Source organism: Oreochromis niloticus, linkage group LG1 (genome assembly GCF_001858045.2).
Source record: "Oreochromis niloticus isolate F11D_XX linkage group LG1, O_niloticus_UMD_NMBU, whole genome shotgun sequence".
Lineage (NCBI taxonomy): Eukaryota > Metazoa > Chordata > Actinopteri > Cichliformes > Cichlidae > Oreochromis > Oreochromis niloticus.
In genome coordinates, this window is record NC_031965.2 from 38,048,477 (window position 1) to 38,070,701 (window position 22,225).

The window sequence follows — 22,225 nt, forward strand, 5'->3', positions numbered from 1 at the left end:
AGCTGTTTTAGCTCCTGTCTCTCCAAGGTCCATCAATCAGAAGATAGATGGACCCTGGAGGTTTTAGAAGCATGCACATGAGTTGGAGGTCACTACTGGACCTTGAGCTGTGCTCTTCTTGTTCCTCCTTGCACAAAGAAGAAGATACCTGTGCTGCTGGGCTGAGGACTTTCTGCCCAGAGACACAGCAAACCTACTTCTGATGACACTTGGATGTGGATGTACCATCACAGAGGAGCAGGACTACCTGCACAGCCTGAGTGGGCTGGCTGGTAGCCCTCTGCCTCCTAGCAGATGCACCTTCGGTATGAATTTAAAAATCCTATGTCACCTTGTTCTCAAGTTATTGCATTCAGAAGATTTTTAGAAAACCTGACCTCTGACCTTGAGGTCAAGGTCACTGAAATTCAAACTCGTCTGAGATTTTTAGCAGATGCATCTATGGTATCAATTTGAAAATCCTAGGCGACATCCTTCTCGAGTTATCACATTCTCAAACTTGGGTCCACATCTTCTGCCCACCAGCCCGACAGGGTGACGACAGAGATAAAAAGCTAAAGTCGGTGACCTCGTGGGGACCCCGCTCTGCCACGACTCTTAAAAAAGCCTGAAAAAGACCGACTGACTCTGTGGTTATATAACCAGCTTTCCTGTTTGGACCATCGGTTGATATAAAACTGGCAGCCTAACTTCACCTGGCTGATCACGGAGCAGAAACCTTTCTGTATCGGCCTCTTTCACTTTACATGAACTTCACTCACAGCTGATGCAGGAAGGAGTTAAATCATGAGCTCAGATTGAATTAAGAAAAAATTCATATCCAACTTTTAAAGCCTCCCACCAGCCAGCCAGCCAATCAAAATCAAGTGTTTTCTCGGCCCCTCGAGAGGCGATTCGAGCCTCGCTGAGGAATTTCTGCCCATGTGTTCAGCCTGATGTGTAAAACTCAGTGAGTCATGCAGGCAGTCAGAAGGCAGAGTGTGTGTGTGTGTGTGTGCGTGTGAGTCAGCCTGTATTTAAACGCCACACCCAGCCTCGTCCTGGCTCATAACGGAGCTGCTGCTGTGTCTCTAAAGGTAAGAACTCATCAGAGTGAGCGGAGATATCGGAGAGCTTTAGCAGCAGGAAGGATTTACGACTTTTCTTCTTTTTTCTACTTCAAAGAGTCAAAAAAGGACGAATCAGGTTTGTTTCCTTACTTAGCAATGACTAGAGGCTTTTATTTTGAAGGCTGGAGGATGGAGAAGTAGTTTCACTTACTTTTAAAGTATTTTTTAACCAAACATTCAGAAACAAAACCATCAATTCAAGTGTGTGTTTATATGTTTTTAAGCAGCATGAGCAGTTTTTACAAACGCTTCCTCTAAAATTTGCCAAAATAAGAGTCAAAATGAGTGAAATGAGCAAACCTAAAGCCACCGGTGAACAATGCTGCACAGAGAAGCTGCAAACAACAGTGATTTTAAAAAGCTGAAGTGCTTTGTGGATGTAAAATGTCTACGGGGTTATAAAGCTCAAAGTCCGCTGCAGAAGGCGGCGTTCTGTCGTACAGGGAGCCGAGCCGCCGCCTCACAGCGATAAACGAGGACTGGCTGCAGTTTGCTGCGTTTTCATGTCGCCTTTCATGCTTCAAGCTGCTCAACTTATGTTAGCAACTAAAGCGACTGTGTGGGCTCATTTCTTCAACAGGTAGTTTTAGGTTTTTCCAGATGTTTGGGGGTAAAAACAGCTTCACAGGGAAACATCAGGAGCTCTGACCATCATCCCCACACTGCTCTGTATCTATGACAGATATACCCCCAGGCTCAGGGAGGCTGCTCCTCTCTGGTTCTGCCAGAGGTTTCTTTAAAAGGAAGTTCTTCCTTCCCGCTGTCACCAAGAGCTTGCTCAAAGGGGATCGTCTGATTGTTGGAGTTTCTTTGTATTATTTTAGGGTTATTACCTTAAAGCTCCTTGAGCTGCTCAGAGAAAGATATTTTACAACAATATAGACCTGTGAAATATTTAAAAATCGGAGCTGTATCTGTTGTATCTAAGGTGAAAACAGCATTTCTCCCAGGACATTTACTTTTTCTACAGCCCCAAAGAGCCCCAATCATTTTGGACCAGCTCAAGAGCAGCCCCTATGGGACAGGCTTTCCAGACAGTGGGAGCTCCTGAAGACTAAATTAAGCTGGCCAATCAGCACAGACTTGACTTTTCAGGCCGGGTAACCTCAAAGACGCAGGAGTGAAAAATGTGTAAAATGAGATGGACTTTAAACATGACAGCAGTCCTTCATACAGTACAGTAAAGATACTACAGCATCAGAGAGAAACCCCCACCAATCAGAGAGGAAGAAACCTCCAACATAACCAGGCTGATGAAAAGGTAACCATCTTCAACGACTCGCTGGGGGTGAGGGGGGGAAAGAGGAAACCATGAATAACAAACAAGAAAAAGCTAACTGAGGGACAGAAAAGACCAAAATCTAGAGAAGACAAATAAGGAGACGTGCCCAGTGCATCACTGGAAGTCCCCCTGAGCCTATAGCACCACTAAGCAGAGGTTCAGGGTCATCAGGGTCAGCTGATCCAGCTCTAACTATAAGCTTTATCAAAAAGGAAAGCTTAAAACTAGAGGCATTGTCTTCTCTATCCAAACTGGGAGCTGGTTTCCAGCTGAAGGCTCTCCCAGTCTGAGAGCAAAGTGCTCTGTTGGGGTGATAGGTCACTATGAGGTCATTGAGATAAGATGGGGCCTGATTATTTAAGACCTTGTATGTGAGGAGCAGGATTTTGAATTCTGGATTTAACAGGAAGCCAATGAAGGGAAGCCAATACAGGAGAAATCTGCTCTCTCTTTCTAGTCCCTGTCAGGACTCTTGCTGCAGCATTTTGGATTAACTGAAGGCTTTTCAGGGAGTTTTTAGGACATCCTGATAATAATGATTGATCAACTATTTTTGGATGTTGAGTTGAAGGAGACCCTGGAAATATAATTATGAATCTGTAAACAACCATAATATTGTTTCTTCATGTAAAGATGCTTTTGCCATGTTTGAAAAATTGTTTAAAAGCATCACAAATAAACGACAGCTATCAACAGACTGTGAAAGAAACTTTACACCCACACCAGAGCCTGGGCCATTAGACACCAGCAGAAACAGAAAACACTACGAGTATTACAAATAATACAAAACCCCCCAAATTTCAATGCACTGATGGGTAAAACACTGCCCCCTGGTGGTGAAGGGTTTAGTTACATACGGCGACGATATCTACAAAAAGTACCTTTAATAAATACATTTTTGTGTGAAGTGATCAAAAAACAACTTTGAAGTTTATACATTCGGATTATTTTTGGTGTCTTTTAGACACTGCTACAGAAAACTGGGAAAGTAGAAATTAGTGGAATAGCTGTTAGAGCTTAAAACTTTATTATACAATCATTTATCAGATTGTTGTAAATTAATTTCTCTTCAACTATTAATCTGGTCTGTTTCCTGAGGAGGTTAATCGGGACGTGTTCTCTCTGTGCTCCGTGGTATATTTCGATATGTGGAATTCCTTTTTGAACGGCAGCAAACAGACGACGGGACGAGCCGAGACTTCAGGACTGTTTGTAGCAGCTGCAGGATGAGATGCTGGCAGAGTTTGTAAGAGAGTCAAAGGTGGAGGAAACTCTGCAGTAATCACTTTACAGCTTCAGCTTCACCGTGTTACACAACACACTTGAGATTCCTGCAGATCTGTTTGATTCATGCTCCTTATCTGCACACACGCCCTCCGCTGGCACGTCCCACTCAATAAATCAAACACCCCTCCAGCGTATGAGCGTTTACAGCCTGCTGGAGTCTGAAGGCCATTGTTGGTCTGTTTTTAGACAGTCAGAGGAGGAAACCCAGCGTTTCCACTCAAAGGTTAAAGAGGACATATCACAGCTCCAGAGACTCCACCAGAGAAGCTCGACATTATTCACACTTCAGAAATAATCATTTATATCAAAACTGGATTTTTAAGCTGCCAGCAGTCTGCAGACTTTCTGATAATGGACCTGCTCTCAATGCCTTTTTCTTAACTATCAATTAACCGATAACAGAAACTGTATGACTGTAGAAAATGATGTAAACTCACCTTTAAGCTGCTTGAACTGTGTGTTGCAGGTGAATCCATCATGGCGCTGGTGTCTGAGTTTCTGGGTCAGCTGACGCTGTCGTACAGCGGGGTGAGTCACCTGCTGATAACACAGCAATCACCATAAATGGCTTTATCAGGTTATTCCTCCTATTACTGATGAACCCAACTGTGCCCTAATTAGAGCAGCATTACATCACACTACTGGTACTGTATCATAACACAGGTCACAGGTACTGGAGGCATTTCTGTTATTCAATGTTTTCTGCACACCTGAAAAAATCCAAACAATAACAAAGCAGTGAAGTGACATATTTCCACCAGCTCAGATTTGTTAAATTAACACAAGAACAATGAAGTCAACAATAAACAGTGAACAAGAGTCGTTCTCCACCCAGAGTTCATCTCTACAATCAGAAAGCAGATAAACTGATGACTGATCAGTGCTTCATTCAGATGCTGACAGATGAATGACTCCATCCTCAGAAAGCTCAGAAAGCTGCCTGATGGAGAACTCCTGCCGTACCCCTGCGTGGGTCTCTAACGGTCTGATGGGCATTACGAGGATAAATCACAGCAGATGTTTTTGGCATCTCGTCCGGTGCTTTCTGTTCAGCAGCTAACAGGAGCTAAAGGTCGGTCTCTGTCCTCTGTAGGAACCAGAGCCCAAATACCCCACCGTGGTGCCGGCCCGAGACTTCGACCCGGCCCGTGATGCTGCCAGGATTGACACGGCCATTAAAACCAAAGGTGAGCGAGTCCAGGAAAACTCCCTCCCCGATATTTCCCTCCCCGGCCCACCGGTCAGGAAGTTTCCACTGAGTTATGTAACTGTGATCCCACCGCTCCTCTCTGCGAGTTTAACTGTGTGAACAGGAAACACAGTGTCCACAACTCGGCAGCAACAGAGTTTTCTGATGATGTTTCAGCATCTTTACCGGTTTTTAGCAATTAACGGTTTACAAAAAGGGGAAAAGATATCGGTATAGCCAACAGTCAGGGGTTCAGGGCTTTCCTCAAGCGGATACTAGCTACTGTTTTACTGGTATTGTAGTGGGCCTAATGGAGAGTTAACGATGACCAACCATGAGAAGAAAAAAAGTAGGCACTTTAAAGCATGACTTTAAAGTTGCACATTTTATATAACTTTTTATTTAAAAGCTTTTTAAAAAAGTGTTTTGTTTTTTAAAAAAAAAGTTATTTAAATAAAAAACTTTCTTTTCAAACGTTTTTTTTTTTTTTAGCTAGCTTAATGCTAGCTTTCCTGCTAAAATAAATCAACTTAAAGCTATCTCAGGAAAATGGTGTCTAGAATAGATCAGCGACTAATTCAACCACACTGATCTGGTAACTTAGCTGCTCATTTTCAAATTAGTTTATCAGCTAACGTTAGCTAGCTTGCCAAATTTATTCAGCAGCTAACATGACCCATAAATGCTAATTTGTGCAAATTCCTGCACAATGTGAAACAGTAGTGATTTCAGCGATCAGTAAATGTGTACAGGTAGAAAGCAAGATGCATAATGCATAACATTTAGCTTCTACAGTACAATCCAACATGCCTATAGCTATAACTGAGCCATACATCATGTATCAGACACAGGTAGCCTCATCACGTCCAAGTCAGCTTCGGAGTCATTACACTGTCAGACAGTCTCATTAACAGGTCTCGTTAATAATAAATGTGTTCTGAGGTTAATCAAAGATTCTTTATTGTGATATTTACAAAACCAGCAAAAAGGTTGAGCAACAACAACAAAAAAATCCTGATGGAAAGAGGAAGTAAGAACACAAGGACATAAAGTCTGAACAAATAAAAGCTCAGAGCACTGTAAGATTGAACAGCACCAAGCACTCTGAATCACAGGGTTTCACATCTGTTCACATCTGTCCTCTTCAAACCACAACAACATAATTTCATCTGCCTGGAAAGTGACTCACTCAGACCGCTGCAGAGGACTTGCTGAGCGAGGCTCGGCCTCAATTTTCCAGCTTCCTTTGTGAGAGCTGCTGGAAAAGCAGGATGTCCCTCAGCAGAGAGATTTCCACCATCAGAACAAAAGAAACTGCTGCAGATAATCAGAGGAACAGTTTCTCAGGGTCAAAGTCACTGGTAATGATGAAGGATACCTGAACCCCTGGCCCCGTCAGAATATGTGATGTCTAATTCTTTAAAAAATAAAAGACATGTATGCAATCAACAGGTGAAAGTTGTTTTGATGTCTGTATATGGTATTTGGTAGTTGAGTGTGAAAACAGTAACTTAATTTGTTTGATAAATTTTCAGGTGTGGACGAACAGACCATCATCGACATCCTGACGAGACGGAGCTGCGAGCAGCGCAGAGAGATCGCCTTTGAATATGAACGATTCGCCAAGAAGGTCAGAGATGTTTCTCTGTTAACGAACAAAAGTGAACTTTTAACGTATACGTTACTTTCATTATTTCAATCAATATACAGAAACTAATCAGGGCCATCAGTTAATCACATTTTAATTTAAATTTTGGCTTCCAGTGATTATTAAAACCCAGATAATTGAGGTCAAATGATTCCTGCGTTGCATTTTGTTCTTTGTGAGTGAAAATTTTACATAATCATTGACCAAATAACTTAGAATTTTTAAGGGTAGTCTTATAGAACAATTAAGAGAGGAGGCATCCCCCCCCCTCTGTCCCCTTCTGGCTGCCTCTGCCTCAATTTTATCCCACAACTTATGCCGGGCTCACACTGTGCGATTTTTTCAGTCGCGTTATTCAGCTTCTGCTCAAACTGTACGATTGACTCGCAGGGGTTATAAGTTCATAGGTCACGATGCAGGTCTCACACTATACGGCCCAATGCTCTGATGCGACCTGAGTGCTCACACTGTGCGTCCATAAAATGAAGGTTATAACAGAAAATCTGTCACTCGCGCTCTCTCTCTGTCTTTCACTCACACAGACACCACCACCATCAACTTTGCTAAATTGCTAATGAAAAACATTGATCAGGCAGCTGTGATTGAGCAGTGGTGTAGATCCAACTATTTTCACGGTTGTTGTGGTCGTGATAATTTTGTGAGGCCACATCGAAAAGGCTCGGATGAGCTTTCCAAAGTTCTACAAGTGCCTCCATCGCTTGTGTCCAGATCACACGCTGCACTGCCGTGCTGCTCCGTCTTTTTCACCGACGTTTATGTGTTTGCGCGTGCGCGGTGTGAGCGGCTGCGGTGACACCCTCATGATGGACGGGAGGATTTCAAACAGGTTTGAAATCCTCACGACCAAGCGATTGATGATCGGGAGCTGGTCGTGAGGTGTTCATCGATTCTCGTTACCCCACGTATACTACACGATGAACGACGCACGATGAAGGCCAAACTCAGGCCGATCACCAAAACGGTCGCACGACTCAAAAATCGGCTCAAAATGGGCCAAAAATCGCACAGTGTGAGCCCAGCATTAGACATTCACATTACTCACACTCTCATTACACATACATATAGGACCTTGGGGGTGGGCACGCTACACGGAATCCAAAAGACCATCAGGGTGTACACCTCACCCCTGGCGTCATTGCCCACCTCTCAATTTTAAATACACGTAGACATTGAGGGCTAGCAGGAGGGGCTATGCGCTTACCTGCTGCTCTCTGGCAGGTAGCTCCATGCCCTCCTGGGTTTTAAATGCACCTTAGAACACACATGCATCAACACTACATATGAGCGAGTGGAGGGAGGTTTGGAGTCTTCTCACACCCCCGTTCTCTGCGGCCTGCTGGAGTGGGGGGGCTAGGAGGAGGAGTTGGCCGTCCGACTGGGGTCTGGAATGTGGGGCCTCCCTGCTGCTGCGGAGTCGGGGCGGTCTGCTTCTCCCCACCGCAGGGAAAAGGGTAACACCACCTGGGTCTGGGTGCAGCTTCCCCCTCCAGGAGCAAGGGTACCTAGACCCGGTTCTTAGAGTACGCTTGGGGAGTGTGATTGTGTGTACAGCGTCTCTTTATGTCTGTCTCCACGTTGGTTGAGTGTTGAGTAATTGCTTATGAGAGCATGAGGGTGGGAATGGATGTTTGTATCTGTGTGTGCCTGTGTGTCTGTGTCTATATGTCAGGTTGGGTATCAGACGCCACCTCTCTGGGGACATCTCAGGCCCTCCAAGGTTTGGAGGCCTATCTCCCCCCAACACTTCCCCTGCTGGCCATTCTGCTTTTACAACATCCTGATACCTGTACAGACTGTCTCTCAACATGAGAAAAGATACCTGCAGCCCATCTTTTTTCCACTTACGCTCAGCCTTCCTGCACTCTCGTTTGGCTGAGCGAGTGGGCTTATTTATCCATGATTGTGGTTTCGAGCTCATAGTTTTAAAAGGAGCAACCTCATCAAGGACAGTTTTGCATTTATCATAAAAATTAAATGTCATTTCCTCAATACCAAAGCCACAGGGAGATCTTAAAACTTTTTTAAAAGCAATAGAAAATTGTTCTGTTGCAGATGGGTTAAAAACACGACAACGGCGTGTTGGAATAAGAGGTGTAAAATGGCAGAGAGATAAAAGTATATTAAACACAACACGACAGTGATCAGAAAAAACAGCGTCACATATTTTCATGTTTAGGACCGGTGTCGTGTCAAATTATGTATCCCCGACAGAATTTGTTTCCCCTGCGTTGGGACCTGGGCACAGCATCGGACGGGATTACTTAAATAAACCAATGACATTTTCAGTGGTCATTATTTGTATCCCTCTGTAACTGTACAGAACTGTACTGAGCTATAACCTCCAAAATTTCAGGAGCAATAAGTCTTTGGACAGGGGGAATAAACTGTGGCAGGATCAGCCTGATGTTATTTGTATCCCACTGTAACTTTACTGTATAAAGAGCTAACATCTCCAAAATTTCTGGAGTAGTTAGTCATTATAAGAAGTGTTTATGAACTAAAAATCACGAATGTGGGACACTGTTTGTCCATGATTTCAAAAGGCCAGTGCAAAAAAAAAAAAGAAAAAAAAAAGAATAATTAAAAAATAATCACCAAAATGTTTCTGGTAATTTCCCTAAATATGAAAAATAAATGTAAAAATGTGTTGTTTTTTTCCCCACGGTAACTTTTAAATGTAAATTAAACAATAAATCATTCAAAATAAATTGAAGCCTGATTGATTGATAATAACAACAATCTTGGATAATAACTTATAGAAAGAAAAATAAAGAAATAAAAGAAACATCAAAAAGAAATTTGCTAAACATGATCTAGACATTATCGCACAGATCCATCAGCTGGATGATGTAATTAACATTCATCTTAATGTAAAAACAAATCACGACTACCACTACTTTTATTTTTCCACAAATTTATAATTACGTAAATTATCTTCAGGGTTTTTCATGAACTGACAAACTTTTGGTGGACAACAAAAGTCACCAACACAGAGATCATTTTTTAAATCTTGTTTTAATAAATGGGATATTGTTATTATCATAAATAAAATGGAGATTTCTGTAATGACAGGAAAATAACTGTACACAGACCAAACATGCATAAATCTGAAGTCCACAGAGAACGGTCCATTTTGAGCCTGATGTAAACCCAAAGGATGTGAAGCAGTCATGGTGGTAATCCAGCCAACAGCTAACATCATACTGCTTCAAATCATGAGCCAAAAACAGAACTTTTACTCTGAAGGTCGATGGAAAAATGAGGGAAACTGACAAACAGAAAAGGCAGTGAGAAATACAACAGATCCTGAACTTTTTGCTTTTGTACAAATGATCGTTTCTAAAGTGATTTTTAACCCTGTGTCTGTGGTTGTGTCAGGATCTGGTCAGTGCCCTGAAGGGGGCGCTATCCGGTTCTCTGGAGGCTCTGATTTTGGGTCTGATGAAGAGCACCGCTCAGTATGACGCCTGGGAGCTCAAAGCCTCCATGAAGGTCAGTGTCACGCTAAAGACCAAATAAACATGGCTCGCCGGGTATCTGAACGTTCCAGAAAAGACTCACTCTGATAGCTGAGAGCTACTGTTGGATGAACATACAGAACAACATGTTTCACCCAGTTTGGGTTTTTTCATGCAGGGACTGGGGACCGACGAGGAGACCTTAATCGAGATCGTCTGCTCCAGGAACAATGAAGAACTAGCTGACATCAAGAGGGTTTACAAAGAAAGTGAGTCACGTTTCAGGAACAAATCAACCTGAAAATACTGAAAATACTAAATAAATATATAACAGAGGTTTTCATGAGCTAAAGGCACAACAGCATTTCAAAAGTTTGAAAATGTGATTTTGGCTTTTTCTGCAGTGTTTAAGAAGGACTTAGAGAAAGACGTAGCAGGAGACACGTCGGGAAACTTCGCTAAACTGCTGCTGGCTCTGGTTCAGGTAGGAGCGCAACTCACCACGAGCTTCAACCATGTTTCATTTATCGTCACAAAGCAGGAAATATAAGAACTCTGACAGGTTCACATAAACTCCTAAAAATGATGTTTCACTGAAAATCTATTAAGAAATAAAAATGAAGCATTGGGTAGAAATCTGTGTTTAACTGCAACATTTTTGACTTTAGTGGATTTGGTAAAAATATTTCAGAGAACTAAATATTTTCTAAGAAGAGTTACGAAAAATATTCAGACAGATACGAAAAAAACCTACAAAAATTACTTTCACAATATTTAATAATAAGTTGTTAGACTTTGTCATACAGTGTCAGTTACACTGGTTTCTCACCGACACTCTGAAAACACGAACACTTTTCTAGGATATTTATAGTTTTGATGTTTGGATAAGAAAATTAGCTTTGATTTATTTTAGTCTACACAAAAATCTGTTTTTATTTAATCTGTTTTTTTCACAGACAAGACGAGATGAACCTTCGAATGTCGTCGACTATGAGAAGATTGATGAGGATGCCAGAGTAGGTCAAAATATACTTTTTTTTTTCTTTAAAGGTACTTTTTGTAAATTCACGTGACTTCAAGTGCAAAAGAAAGTGACCGTTATTGAACAGTAGAAGAGTAATCATTGTTACAGCGAGGCCGTGAAATAAGCAGGGGTGGAAATGGGAAAGGACCAAAAATAATAATGAAACGTTAAAGCAACGTGTCTGAAAACATGTCAGTGCCCCCTGGTGGTGAAAGTTAAAGCTTGCAGCACATGATTACAAAAAGTACCTTTAAAAACTTGAAACGAGGTTTGGTGTCCTCTGAGGGGATAATCTATCCAGAGGTACAACTGTTAGTTTTCTACATGTGTTTTTGCCATTTTTTTAATGTAAACCTGACCTTTTTTTTCACAATTTCTTCATTTAACCGTCCTCCTGTGTGAACCTCTCAGGCTCTGTATGAAGCCGGAGTGAAGAGGAAGGGAACCGACGTGGTGACCTGGATCGAAATCATGTCTCAGAGGAGCGTCCCCCACCTGCAGAAAGGTGAACTGCATACTCAACACTGACGCAACAAAGCTTTATTTATACAGACAGCACATTACAGTGCTAATGTAAAACTAACTCAGTGATTAACTGAGAGCAATAAAAACAAAACTAAGAGGCAAACGAGACCAACAATAGGCCAGAAAACACGAGAACTATAAATATAAGCAGAACAGATCAAATGAAATACCAAACAACAGGAAATGTAATAAAACCTACAAAATAAGATCCATGAAACAAGCAAATGTAAAAATAATAGGGAATTATATTCGTATACTTAAAAGAAACCAGCGTTGTGAAAAAGCATAGCTTGTGTTTGAAGGAAAGTCTTACGTATTGTCCCTTTAATGTGTGTGTTGTGTGTCAGTGTTTGAGCGGTATAAGAGCTACAGCCCCTACGACATGAAGGAGAGCATCAGGAAGGAGGTGAAGGGAGATCTGGAGAAGTCGTTCCTCACTCTGGGTACGTCTAAGAAACATCTTCATCCAATATTCAAGTCACAGATTTAGACCCGGTTTAACGGGGAAACCGAGGACGAGCGCAAGTGTCTGTTTCATTTTCAGCCACACATTAAAAGAAATAGACGCCATCAGAACAAAGTAAGACTGAAATTCTACTTCACGGTAACAGGACGCATTAAGCAGGTGTGTATCGTTTGTCCACAGTGGAGTGCTTTGAAAACAGGCAGCTGTACTTCGCCAACAGACTCAATGAAGCCATGAAGGTGAGTTTTCCATGTTTTTGTCCAACGTTTCCACCTGGAACGAAACATAACACCTCCTCCTTCTCCGTCTGTTTTCTCTCAGAGTAAAGGAGCGAAGGAGAAGGTGGTGACCAGGATCATCGTTTCTCGCTGTGAAGTCGACCTGATCAAGATCAGAACAGAGTTCAAGAAGCACTTCAAGAGGTCGCTGTACCAGACCATCACTGTGAGTCCTGCAATATCCCACACACAAGGAGGACATCGAACACACCATAGAGAGGGCATTTTCTTTATTACCTTTGAAATGGATAATTTTGTGTGTGCGTTTGTGTTTAGGAGCACACCAAAGGAGACTACCAGAAAGCTCTGCTCAGTCTGTGCGGAGGAGACGACTGAAACTACATTTCCCAGAGGGCCGCGGGGGCTTAAACCGTCAGATGAAATCCTTCACTGTTCTGAGATTAAACATGTTTGTCTCCGTGATCGACATCAGTTTGTGGAATAAAAAAAAACGAGAAAAGAAATAATTTGTCTTTTTGTTGTTTGAGTGAAAGAACACCAGGGGGCAGCAGAGGCATGTTTAACACTGAGCAGGCCTGCAGTACAGGAAACCACGAAAAACTGTGTTTGTAGGTTCAAAGTCAGATTTAAACACACACAGATGGCCTCGTTTACAAGAATCACATTAAGAATAAAATCTAAAGAAATCAAAGTTTAAATAAAAATGCCAAAAATAAAACACCATACCGTGTACATTGTAACATACCTATAACAGATCCATATTTTGTAATATATCTATATTATGGCTAAAGCACTTTCTGGATGGATGCAAACTGCATTTCATTGCCTTGTACTTGTGACATGTGCAATGACAATAAAGTTGAATTCTATTCTATTCTATTCTAAATAAAAAACAAAAAATTTATTTTTCTAATAAAAATGAGAAAAAAATCATTTCGTTTTAAATCCATCTCTCAGTTCTCATATCAATTTATGGATTAAACAGTTCTTATACTCTGACATGCAGCCTCTCTGATTTTTTAACACTGAAATAAAGACATCAGATAATTAGTATGTCATTTAAATTTTTTTAAATATTCCATTTTACTCTTTTTCTGGAAAAGGGACCAAAGTGTATGACCTTTATTCTGGAGCCACGTTTATCAGATCTGATTTATGCAGTTATTCATATTCAGGTTTTATAGACAATAAAATTACAGTCACTGCTTTTCGTCTTCGTGTAAATCAGCGCCGGCTCGTTCGTGGTTGTCTGCCGTGTGGAGAGACTTGATGTGCAGCAGGTTTAAGTTAACCAGTGAGCCATAAACATCCCGAATGATCCTTTAACTCACAGTGAAGGATAACTCTGAGCTGTTTTCACTGTTATTTTGCGGTTTTGTCCACGAAAACGTTGGTTTGGATTCTGTCAGATTGCCGCTCTGAAAATGAAATCTGAAGCCGGCTCTCCTGACGATTGATCAGTGTTTGTAGGATCAAAGTCGGTATTTGATGTCAAAATATTGGTTATTAATTAGTCCCCGGCAGACTGACGTAGACACATATTTGTGGTGTGTGTTTGTACGGCTCTGCTGCTCCTGCGGCTTGTTTTTCCTTTAATCGTTCGTAGGTTTTCTGTTGTTTGTTTGCTGCTAATTTTTTAATTAAAGATGCTGATTTTACCTCAAGCAACACTCGCCGATTTGCAAGATTTGTAGAGCTGAGGAAAAAAAGCTTTTGCTGTGTAGAGAGAGGAAGAAGAGGTGGAAGATAGAGAGAGCAGAGAGCTGAGATAAAGATTTGAATCTCAATGTTCACTGTGATTAAATGTGACCTGAACTAAGAAGTCAAACAGTTCAACTTCAAACTTCTTTAAGGAATATAATTTACCATCTAAGCAAGAATGATATTCTTTTTTGTTTTTGCACCTATGGCTGCAGTTCCTCTAATGTCCACTGGAAGCTCCAGCATTGAGTCAGTGTCCATAGACCCCAATGTTAAAATGTCATGTCGGACATTTTTTCAGAGCCTCTGGCGTCTCACGTTCATGCACATGGAGTCACTTTCTTTAATAGTTGCATGACCTTTTTCTAACCAGCAGGTGACGCTGGTGTGAGAATGATCAAATTTAAGTGAATAGTAAACTGCTTGCAGAGGCTACGCCTGAAGCCACTGAGGTGTTCGATGGCGGCGTTGACGCGATGCCACCGTTATGAATGAAACTATTGAGAAAGTCCAATAACTCCAGCCGTACTTATCTGGTCTGTTTAAGGCATTTATTGCTCACCATCAGTTGCATTTGTTGTTCGACAGTTTCTCTTAGCGCCCAACATCATCTAACATGACTCACAACTGTCACAAACTGTTTGCTCCTTCTAACCAACAACACTTGACACTAATGAAATCTGCCTACCTTAAATATCAGTGTTTACAAACACTAAAAGTGACCCCTAGTGCCACGCATAAGGTAATAAATGCAAAAATGACTCTTAGGCTGCTTTTAATTAAGGCACACCTTTCCCTCCCACAGGTAAATGTGGAGGAAAAGGTGGTTTATGGATTCTTGGGCAGCACCTGGCTGAGAATCTTAAGGTTTTAACGCTTCAGTACCACAGTGGGAGTTGTTGAACGCTCACTGGTTCGTCACAGTCAGGAGTTGCTAACACAGATTCTCCAACCTGTGAACAGCCACGAGCTACAGTAACAGTTCACAGGTGTCGACTTCCACTCTTAGATCGCCTCTTCGTTCAAACGTGGATGAAAGTCGTGGGGAGATTTTGTGATAATGAAGTCGGCAGCAGCTCTCCAGACTGAGTGTCGCTCTGCTGACCTCTGCAAGCATTATTTGTTTAAAGCCCGGCTAATCCTCGATTGTCACGCTCCTCTAATCCCATCGCTGGCCTTCCTTCTGAATCCCACCGCCTCCCCCCTTTCTCCTCACACGCAGACTTCAGAAATCGCCACGACCGCCACTCCAACATGAACCAAATGTCAGCCTCAAATTATAGCTGCCGCTCTACCATAGGTCACAGCTCCTCAAATGTATGTGGAGGACTGAGGAGGGGAAACTTGCAGAGGAGGCGGGGTAATAAAAAACAAACAGCCTGTGCTGAGATTAAAGAAAGATGGTGACCATGTTTAACCACTTCTCTTTCTACCTCTGACCTTTAATTTTGGTCCAGAGTGAAAAATTAAAAGTAAAAACTCTTGGACCAACCCACCTTCTGCCTCTACTGTCCAACAGCGGCTTTCCTGTGGCAATGGTTGGGTTAACGGGTAAACTAGAAACAGGAGGCAGAACTGAAGGATCAGCAAACAGGAAAACAAGGAAACTAAAAGTAAAAATCAGTGTAAGGGAGCTCTGGCTAAAATCGTGGATATTCTGTCCACTTTCACTCTCCTTCTCTTAAACAAGAAGTGGTTATTCATTGTTGGTAACCTAAACTGCAACAGGAAAAGTTAGCCTTAATGTGCAGATTTGTAGTGAATGAGTGCGATGTGGAGGACAACCTGTTTGTGACAAGATCATCAGACAAGATCAAATATACAAAGCAGAGACAGAGAGTGAAAGTGGACATCTTTGGTCTTTCAACATAAAACTCAAAACTCTATCTATTATCTGTTTATAACCCAGTGATGTCATGTTCTGTACTGACACTAGATGGCGTTAAACATCTCGAGTCAGTACAGTGGACGCTGTCCTTACACATGTGGCGTTTCACGTGCAAAACTTTGACGACATTTTACTGGTGAGTGTTTTCGATGTGTGCAGCTGGTTTTAATCTTTAATGTTTCTTTTACTCATCTTTCCCTTTTAACAGGAAACTGTACTCAGCGTTTTGCCGGGTTAACTCACTGCACCATCTTGCGGTACAAATTGGTATTACATGAAAGTACAGCCCCCGCTTTGATTCAAGCCGATATCTCGTAAACACATTCAAAGATGATGTGAAGTCATGAGGTCATAGTCACTGTTCCTTCATGTTCTAATTATATAATTAGATAATTGTTCAGATGACTTTCTTCAGATAATTCAGAAAAAAAAACGTATTTTTAAAAAAGTGAGTTTAATTTTCTATTTGAATTTATTTTGTTTAAATATTTATTTTTGATATATTTCTTGTATGTCTGTGGAAGCAGCTGAATGAATAACGTTTGAATGACTGATGATTTGAGGTGTTTCCAATCATCTGTTTTTCAGTCATAACCCTGATTCACGAGGAGGCGCTCTCTGCTGGGCGGGGGGTTTACCTCTGACCCCCCTCGGTCGTGGTCCCGCCGCAGGTTTGGTTTTAATGGTGGCGTTGCTCTCGGCTGTTTCGTCTCAGACCGGTCTCTCCTGGATTTTTTTTTAATGTCACTGAGCAACCAAAATGTTCCCAGATTAGAAAAAAAAGGTGGACACCTGAGTCGTTCTTCCAGCTGTGAACGTGGAAAATTTACAGGAAGAAGCAATTACAGAAGATTTGAGAGATAAAAAGACAAACGATTCATGCATAATGCAGAGCAGCAGATTTCACTAAAACCATTTAGTGTCTTTTCAGCTCGAATCAAAGCTTCAAGTCCTGAATTCTGATGAGCGCACCAGGCGGCCGCGATCTGGAAAATGAACAATTAAGAAGCGCGTCGCTAATTAAGCGCAGAGATCAAGCGCCTTTCTCTCCCCGCCCTCAAGGAGCTTCTTCCACCGGGCCCCCTTTGATCAAAGCGAGGCCCCGAGCGGCGATCGAGCCCCGCGACGGCGCGTTTGTCCCGCCGGCTAAACGCGGATTAACACTCAGAAGAGAGAGGAGCAAAAACCGACAGAGGCAGAAAACACAACAAATATTTCCTGCTGAAGGATCCATGAAAGCCGCGGCTTGTTGAATCATCATGAGTGAAAACAAAGAGGCCCGCTGCTCTCTGCAACTCTGCTCTCCGAAGCCAAATGCAAATGGAGCAGCTGTAAAAGTTTGATTCGCGCATGTTTAATGTTCCTCATTCCTTTTCTTGTGCTCTTGTTCTTGGGGAACATGCAAAGTTTATCAGCAGGGCCTGCGTCCCGGCTTTCATGTCGGGCCTCGGCACGTCGACGGCGCCGCTGACAGAGATTGAGGAGTCAGGTAGGAGCAGAGTTCGCCTGCAGGGCCGCGTGACGCCCGTGTCTGCTAATCGGCGCTGACGTGCTCCTGATGGCAGCCCTTCATTAGAAGCTCCTTTAAAGGAGCTCCGACCTTCTGCGGGACCCGGCGCCCGCCTGTGTCGGCCTTTGATTCCCGCGCCTCCGCCGCTTTCAGCTCGTCATAATGACAGCGCCGCTGACAGCTCCTCGTCACGCGCCTCTTGTCGTCTTTTGTGGGAAGTTTTGCAACAATTAGCATAAATATTTGATCTCCTTCCGCCCTGATGCTGCTGTTGCCGCTGCTGAAATGGGATCCGGCTGAAAGGCTGCCGGAAAACGGCAAACCTTTGTAAAGTGTACTTTTCTCCCCGTTAACATACAAAGATGAAGCGAGGGAGGCAAACAGCCAAACATATGTACCCTTTGTGGAATCTTTTATTGAACATATTTGGGAGCAAAGAGAGCAGAGTTTGATTACGAGGCAAATGCAAATCTCCCCACACTTGTACGCGTTATGTATTTCACACCAACTTATTTACATTCTAGATGGAAAGCAATCGGCTGGAAGTTTACCGAGGGAATCGCGGCTCCCCTGCCGACAGAGAGTCAAGAAACTTTCAGGTAAGTAGTGCAGAAAACTCACAGAGCAACTTTTCTGTCAGTCGTTGGCGGCGAGATAACGAAGGCAGGAACGTGATAAGGCCACATTATGTTGTGCCAATTAATTTCTCTGTCTGCGAGCGCCCGCAGCCACCAGCAGCAAAATTAAATATATACTCACATGTGATTTCAAAGGGGGTGGAAACCCGGTGCCCACTGTGGAAGACTTTACTTAAGCTGGAGGAAGAGCATCATTAAAATTAAAGGCAGGCACAGAATTTCACCAGTCGCCGCCGCCGGCTACCGCTCAGCACTTCAAAACAAACCGCGCGGCCCGCCGACTCCAGTCAAACGCTCTTCGTTCACTATTTGATGCCGTCTGTTGGATCGGAGCTGATTATCTCCCCAGTGAAACATTCACAGAAAGAAAACGAGAAGAAAAAGGTGAAAACTCGACAGAAACACGCAGCCTGAGATACGACCGGAGGCCTCGATTTGTTCGGACTAATCCAGTTTATCGAGGCTCATCATGTGACCCAGAGAAATCCCACGAGTACAGAAACCAGAACGTCGGTCCGCCATGAGGCAGGACCAATACTCCAAAATCATAGACTGGATATAAAAGATGGCTGTAGCCTCTAGGAATTGGCATTTCAACCAAATACACAGAGTGATATACACTGTGAGCGCTTCTGTGTATTTTGAAAGATTACCTCACTATTAGCAGGGCTTTGTTAGCAGCTACAGCCACCTGTCAGTCACAGGCCATGCCCCTAAACATGCCTAAAACAATATGCCTTAAAATAGTTTAAACTGCTGTGTTATTAACTGCCCCCTACACGTAAACATGTTCATGATATAACGTTATAACATGAGAGTCTATGGGGACTGACTCACTGCTGGAGCCTCTGGTGGACATTAGAGGAACTGCAGCTTTTACAAACTATTTTGATCTAACAAATAGATCTATTTATATTTCTAAATCATGACCATCCCTAGTAGCCACTGTGACATCAACCAATGGTTTGAGACATCCTGTTTTAAGAACCCAGCACGAGCATTTTTCCATCTTGGCTTTTTGATGTGATGAGTGATTATTGGTGATTACAACCAGAGACACCGCCCCCTACTGGACATTAAAAGAATGCAGGTTTACGACACTTCTACATTGGAAATCACACAGTAACTTCAGCACTGTTGACTGTTTCTGGTCTTCTTTAATGTTTCATTATTAAAACCTTTGAACAGAAGTGGTGGTAACGATCAGTCCCGAAGGCCTCCGTGTGTCTGTGGGCCTTCTTCTTCATGGATTATGAAACACGGTGTTGCCATTAGTTTCTGCAATGTGTGTCTATCTGACAAATGCAGAATGTAAAGTCAAACAAAGGCATCATCATCACAGCATGATGGCCGACAGGAGTGTCACCGTGCGGCCACTTTAAAGAAGAAACAGGTAATGATGTGATTCAGAGCTGAGGTTTGGTCTGACTCAGTTGGCAGTTTTCCTCATCTATCATCACAGTTCTCACTTTTTTTGTATATACTTTGTATGTCCAGCCCATCTCCACAGAAGATGGCGATTCTCTCCCACGTGCTCGCTCTTCGTCTTCCGTCTCTGTGAAACAGCTTTTCACTCCAAGAACCTCATCGTCATCTGTCACCGAACTTCCTAACAAAGCCGTCATGTAAATGGACTCAGTCAGCTGTGTCCTCCATCTCTGATCCTCCTCTCCAATATATATATATCATCAGCATAATAACCCTCATCCACCCTCACCCGCCCCTGGGTGACCACAGGACTCCACCCACCTTCAGGCACTGGCAGCACCACTGGGATTTATTACCAAAGGCACGGAGGGGATCCAGCGCAGGCTTCATTACAGGATGTCACTAACCCACGTCAACGACGTAAGATTCTGACATCTCGACCAGCTCTGCTTCTTTGATTTAAGATGAGTTTATTTGGTGTTGAGGAAAAAGGTCAGAGGACTCGCAGCAGCACCTCCGTGATTTCTTACCAAATTTAAATTTCACAGTACAAAGAAAAAAAAACAGGGTATACTAAACTATTCTGTTAAAAAACAGCATGTAAATAACAGAACTAACCACAGTGTTTACCAGACTTTATTTCGGGGTGCTTTTAGCTCTATAATCTTGATGGTTTATGAGACTCTCCTGGTCTCGTCGCCTGCTGGGACTCCATCTCGTCCCTGGCGCTCTTCAGGCTGAGCCAGGCCCCAATGAGTTATTATTACATCCTGAGAATATGCAAATTGAGGCAGAGCGACGGTGTGTATTTTTGATGGAAGAATACAAATCACTGCAGACATGACACTTTTTTAATTTTCCTGATGAATGTAATGCTTCAGAAAGAGGAAGGATTGATGACGGGGCGTAATGAACTCTTTAGCACGTGGAAGCTCGCAGGCTTTTCATTACAGCGTCCTGAGCGAAGCCGCTCGGGATCCACGGATCTGTCCTGACCGGCTCAACGATGAACCTCGGGTCCAGGTCCTGGTCCGCACGGGGAGAAGAGTCTGCTTATACACACACATGATCGGGTTTTTATGAGCTCCATCAGTACGCGGGGACAGAAAAGGCGATGTATGTATCTTTGTGTAAACTGTTGCCTCTTCTTCCTTATCTCCCTCCCTCTCACTCTATCCCAGCATCCTCCTCTGTCACGCCAACCCTCTGCATGTCCTCCTTCACTACATCCATGAATCTTCTCAGAGGTCTTCTTCTTTTTCTCCTGCCTGGCAGCTCCATCTTCATCATCCTTTTTTTTTTAATCTACTCTCCCTCCTCTGCACATGCCCAAACCATCTCAGCCTCGCCTCCATAACTTTGATTCCCAAACCGACTGTGTGACACTCAGAAAAGCAAAGATTATAAACTGTATTTGAATCAGAGACTTTGCAACCATAATTGTAGTTCACCTAAATAGGAATAATATCTTGGGTTTTGATATGAATATTTTAACAACAAATATCCTTTTACAGCTCATAAAAACACAAACAGACAAATAAATATTCTCTAAAGCATTTAACACTTAAATACTGACAAATGAGACCCACACAGCATTTTCCACATCCTGACGTAACGATCAGAATAATTAGTGAAGTTGATATTTGTCTACTTTTTCTTTAAAGGTATAGTGTGCACATTCTTTGCTACTAGATGTCAGTAGATTACAGTAACTGAGCTCTGTTTTCTATCCCTCCCAATTCAAGCATAATCCTACAGTGACGCCTGTAGTACAAACATGTTTCAGTCAGCCAAGAGACATCGAAAACATTTAGACTGCACCCCAAAATGGCCGCAGCCAGTCAGTGTGTTTCTGCTACTGTTTAGACCCCAGAGTTTTTCCCCATCTGTGTCAGTCTGCTGTTGACCTCAGCTGCCAATGCCGGTGAGGAGTATTCACTTGGCTGTAAAACTGTGTGAAAGGAGTGCGATATGAGTCGATGTGTCAGTGAAGCTTGTTGAGTATATGCTGAACTGCTGGTAAGCTCTGCTGTTAGCCTCTGTTAGTGAAACTTTCTTTTTATTGGATGTAACTTTGTTGGACTCTGATGCTTGTATGTAATCAAACTGCTGTTTATGAGAGGCAAAGTTAGCCTAACATTAGCTAGGATAAGGTTAATTTACTTTTTTTCGGGGGGGGGGCATAACAGTAATAATAATAATGTGCAATAAACATTCACTCATTCTTTTATTTATTTTTGCTCAGATCTTTCTTGCACTTTAAAAAAATAGAATTACTGTGTTTTGTTGTGTTTAGCTGTGCCCATGTGGGACAGTTCCCAATTCTGTTGTACTACTGTAGCAGGCATCACTGTGCAATGACAGTAAACAGTTATCTTATCTTTATAAACAGCTTTTGTTGTTGTTTATTTAGCTCTTGTAGGCTGTTCAGAGACTCGAGGGTCACATATCTGTAAAAAATAAGTAATTGTGATATTATTGGGAATAAATGATCATGTTTATGCATCTTTCCGTGTATTAGAGTCCTGACTGCAGTTTATGAGATGCGGCTTGAGGTGAGGAGGAAGAGGATTATATTTTATCAAGGTCATTTTCGTTTCTTTGGTGAAGGGGACCACTTCTTCAACAATAAAATATAGGTATGAACTTTCGTATCTGGAGTCTGAAGGTGCCGCCATGAATTTAAATGTCACGCTGCGTGAAACCCTGTGATTTCTCTTCTGCTCAGCCTCTGTCATACATATGTGGCTGTTCTCTAGGTACATACGTAAACTGCGATTAGTTGGAAGACCGAACATGAGGGCTACCACAA

The 22,225-nt window shown here is 42.5% G+C and overlaps 1 protein-coding gene and 1 long non-coding RNA gene across 5 annotated transcripts; both read left to right on the plus strand.

Annotated features, from left to right (window-relative positions):
• Positions 1–925: 925 nt before the first annotated feature.
• Positions 926–12,754, plus strand: LOC100693483 (annexin A2-B). 3 transcript variants are annotated; one of them, XM_005447794.4, is made up of 14 exons: positions 960–1,076; positions 1,165–1,185; positions 4,145–4,206; positions 4,772–4,865; positions 6,403–6,497; positions 9,915–10,028; positions 10,173–10,263; positions 10,399–10,478; positions 10,951–11,010; positions 11,430–11,523; positions 11,891–11,986; positions 12,190–12,248; positions 12,331–12,453; positions 12,564–12,754. In XM_005447794.4, the coding sequence occupies exons 3-14, from the start codon at positions 4,156–4,158 to the stop codon at positions 12,621–12,623; spliced, it is 1,017 nt and encodes a 338-aa protein (XP_005447851.1). In that variant the 5' UTR covers positions 960–1,076; positions 1,165–1,185; positions 4,145–4,155; the 3' UTR covers positions 12,624–12,754. The 3 variants fall into 3 exon arrangements, with proteins under 3 accessions (XP_003437643.1, XP_005447851.1, XP_005447850.1); XM_003437595.5 differs by lacking the exon at positions 1,165–1,185 and having other exon boundaries at positions 926–1,076; XM_005447793.4 differs by having other exon boundaries at positions 960–1,185.
• Positions 12,755–14,602: 1,848 nt separating this feature from the next.
• LOC112847216 (uncharacterized) lies at positions 14,603–21,885 on the plus strand. 2 transcript variants are annotated; one of them, XR_003220651.1, is made up of 3 exons: positions 14,603–17,946; positions 18,121–19,378; positions 19,483–21,885. It is a non-coding gene; the product is annotated as an uncharacterized LOC112847216 (long non-coding RNA). The 2 variants fall into 2 exon arrangements; XR_003220652.1 differs by having other exon boundaries at positions 19,174–19,378.
• Positions 21,886–22,225: the final 340 nt, after the last annotated feature.

Coding starts and splice junctions, on each gene's coding strand:
- LOC100693483 (XM_003437595.5), top strand. CDS start 4,156: ATGGCGCTGGTGTCTGAGTTTCTGGGTCAGCTGACGCTGTCGTACAGC. Junction 11,011..11,429: donor AGATTGATGAGGATGCCAGA/GTAGGTCAAAAT, acceptor TGAACCTCTCAG/GCTCTGTATGAAGCCGGAGT. Junction 11,987..12,189: donor GAAGTCGTTCCTCACTCTGG/GTACGTCTAAGA, acceptor GTTTGTCCACAG/TGGAGTGCTTTGAAAACAGG.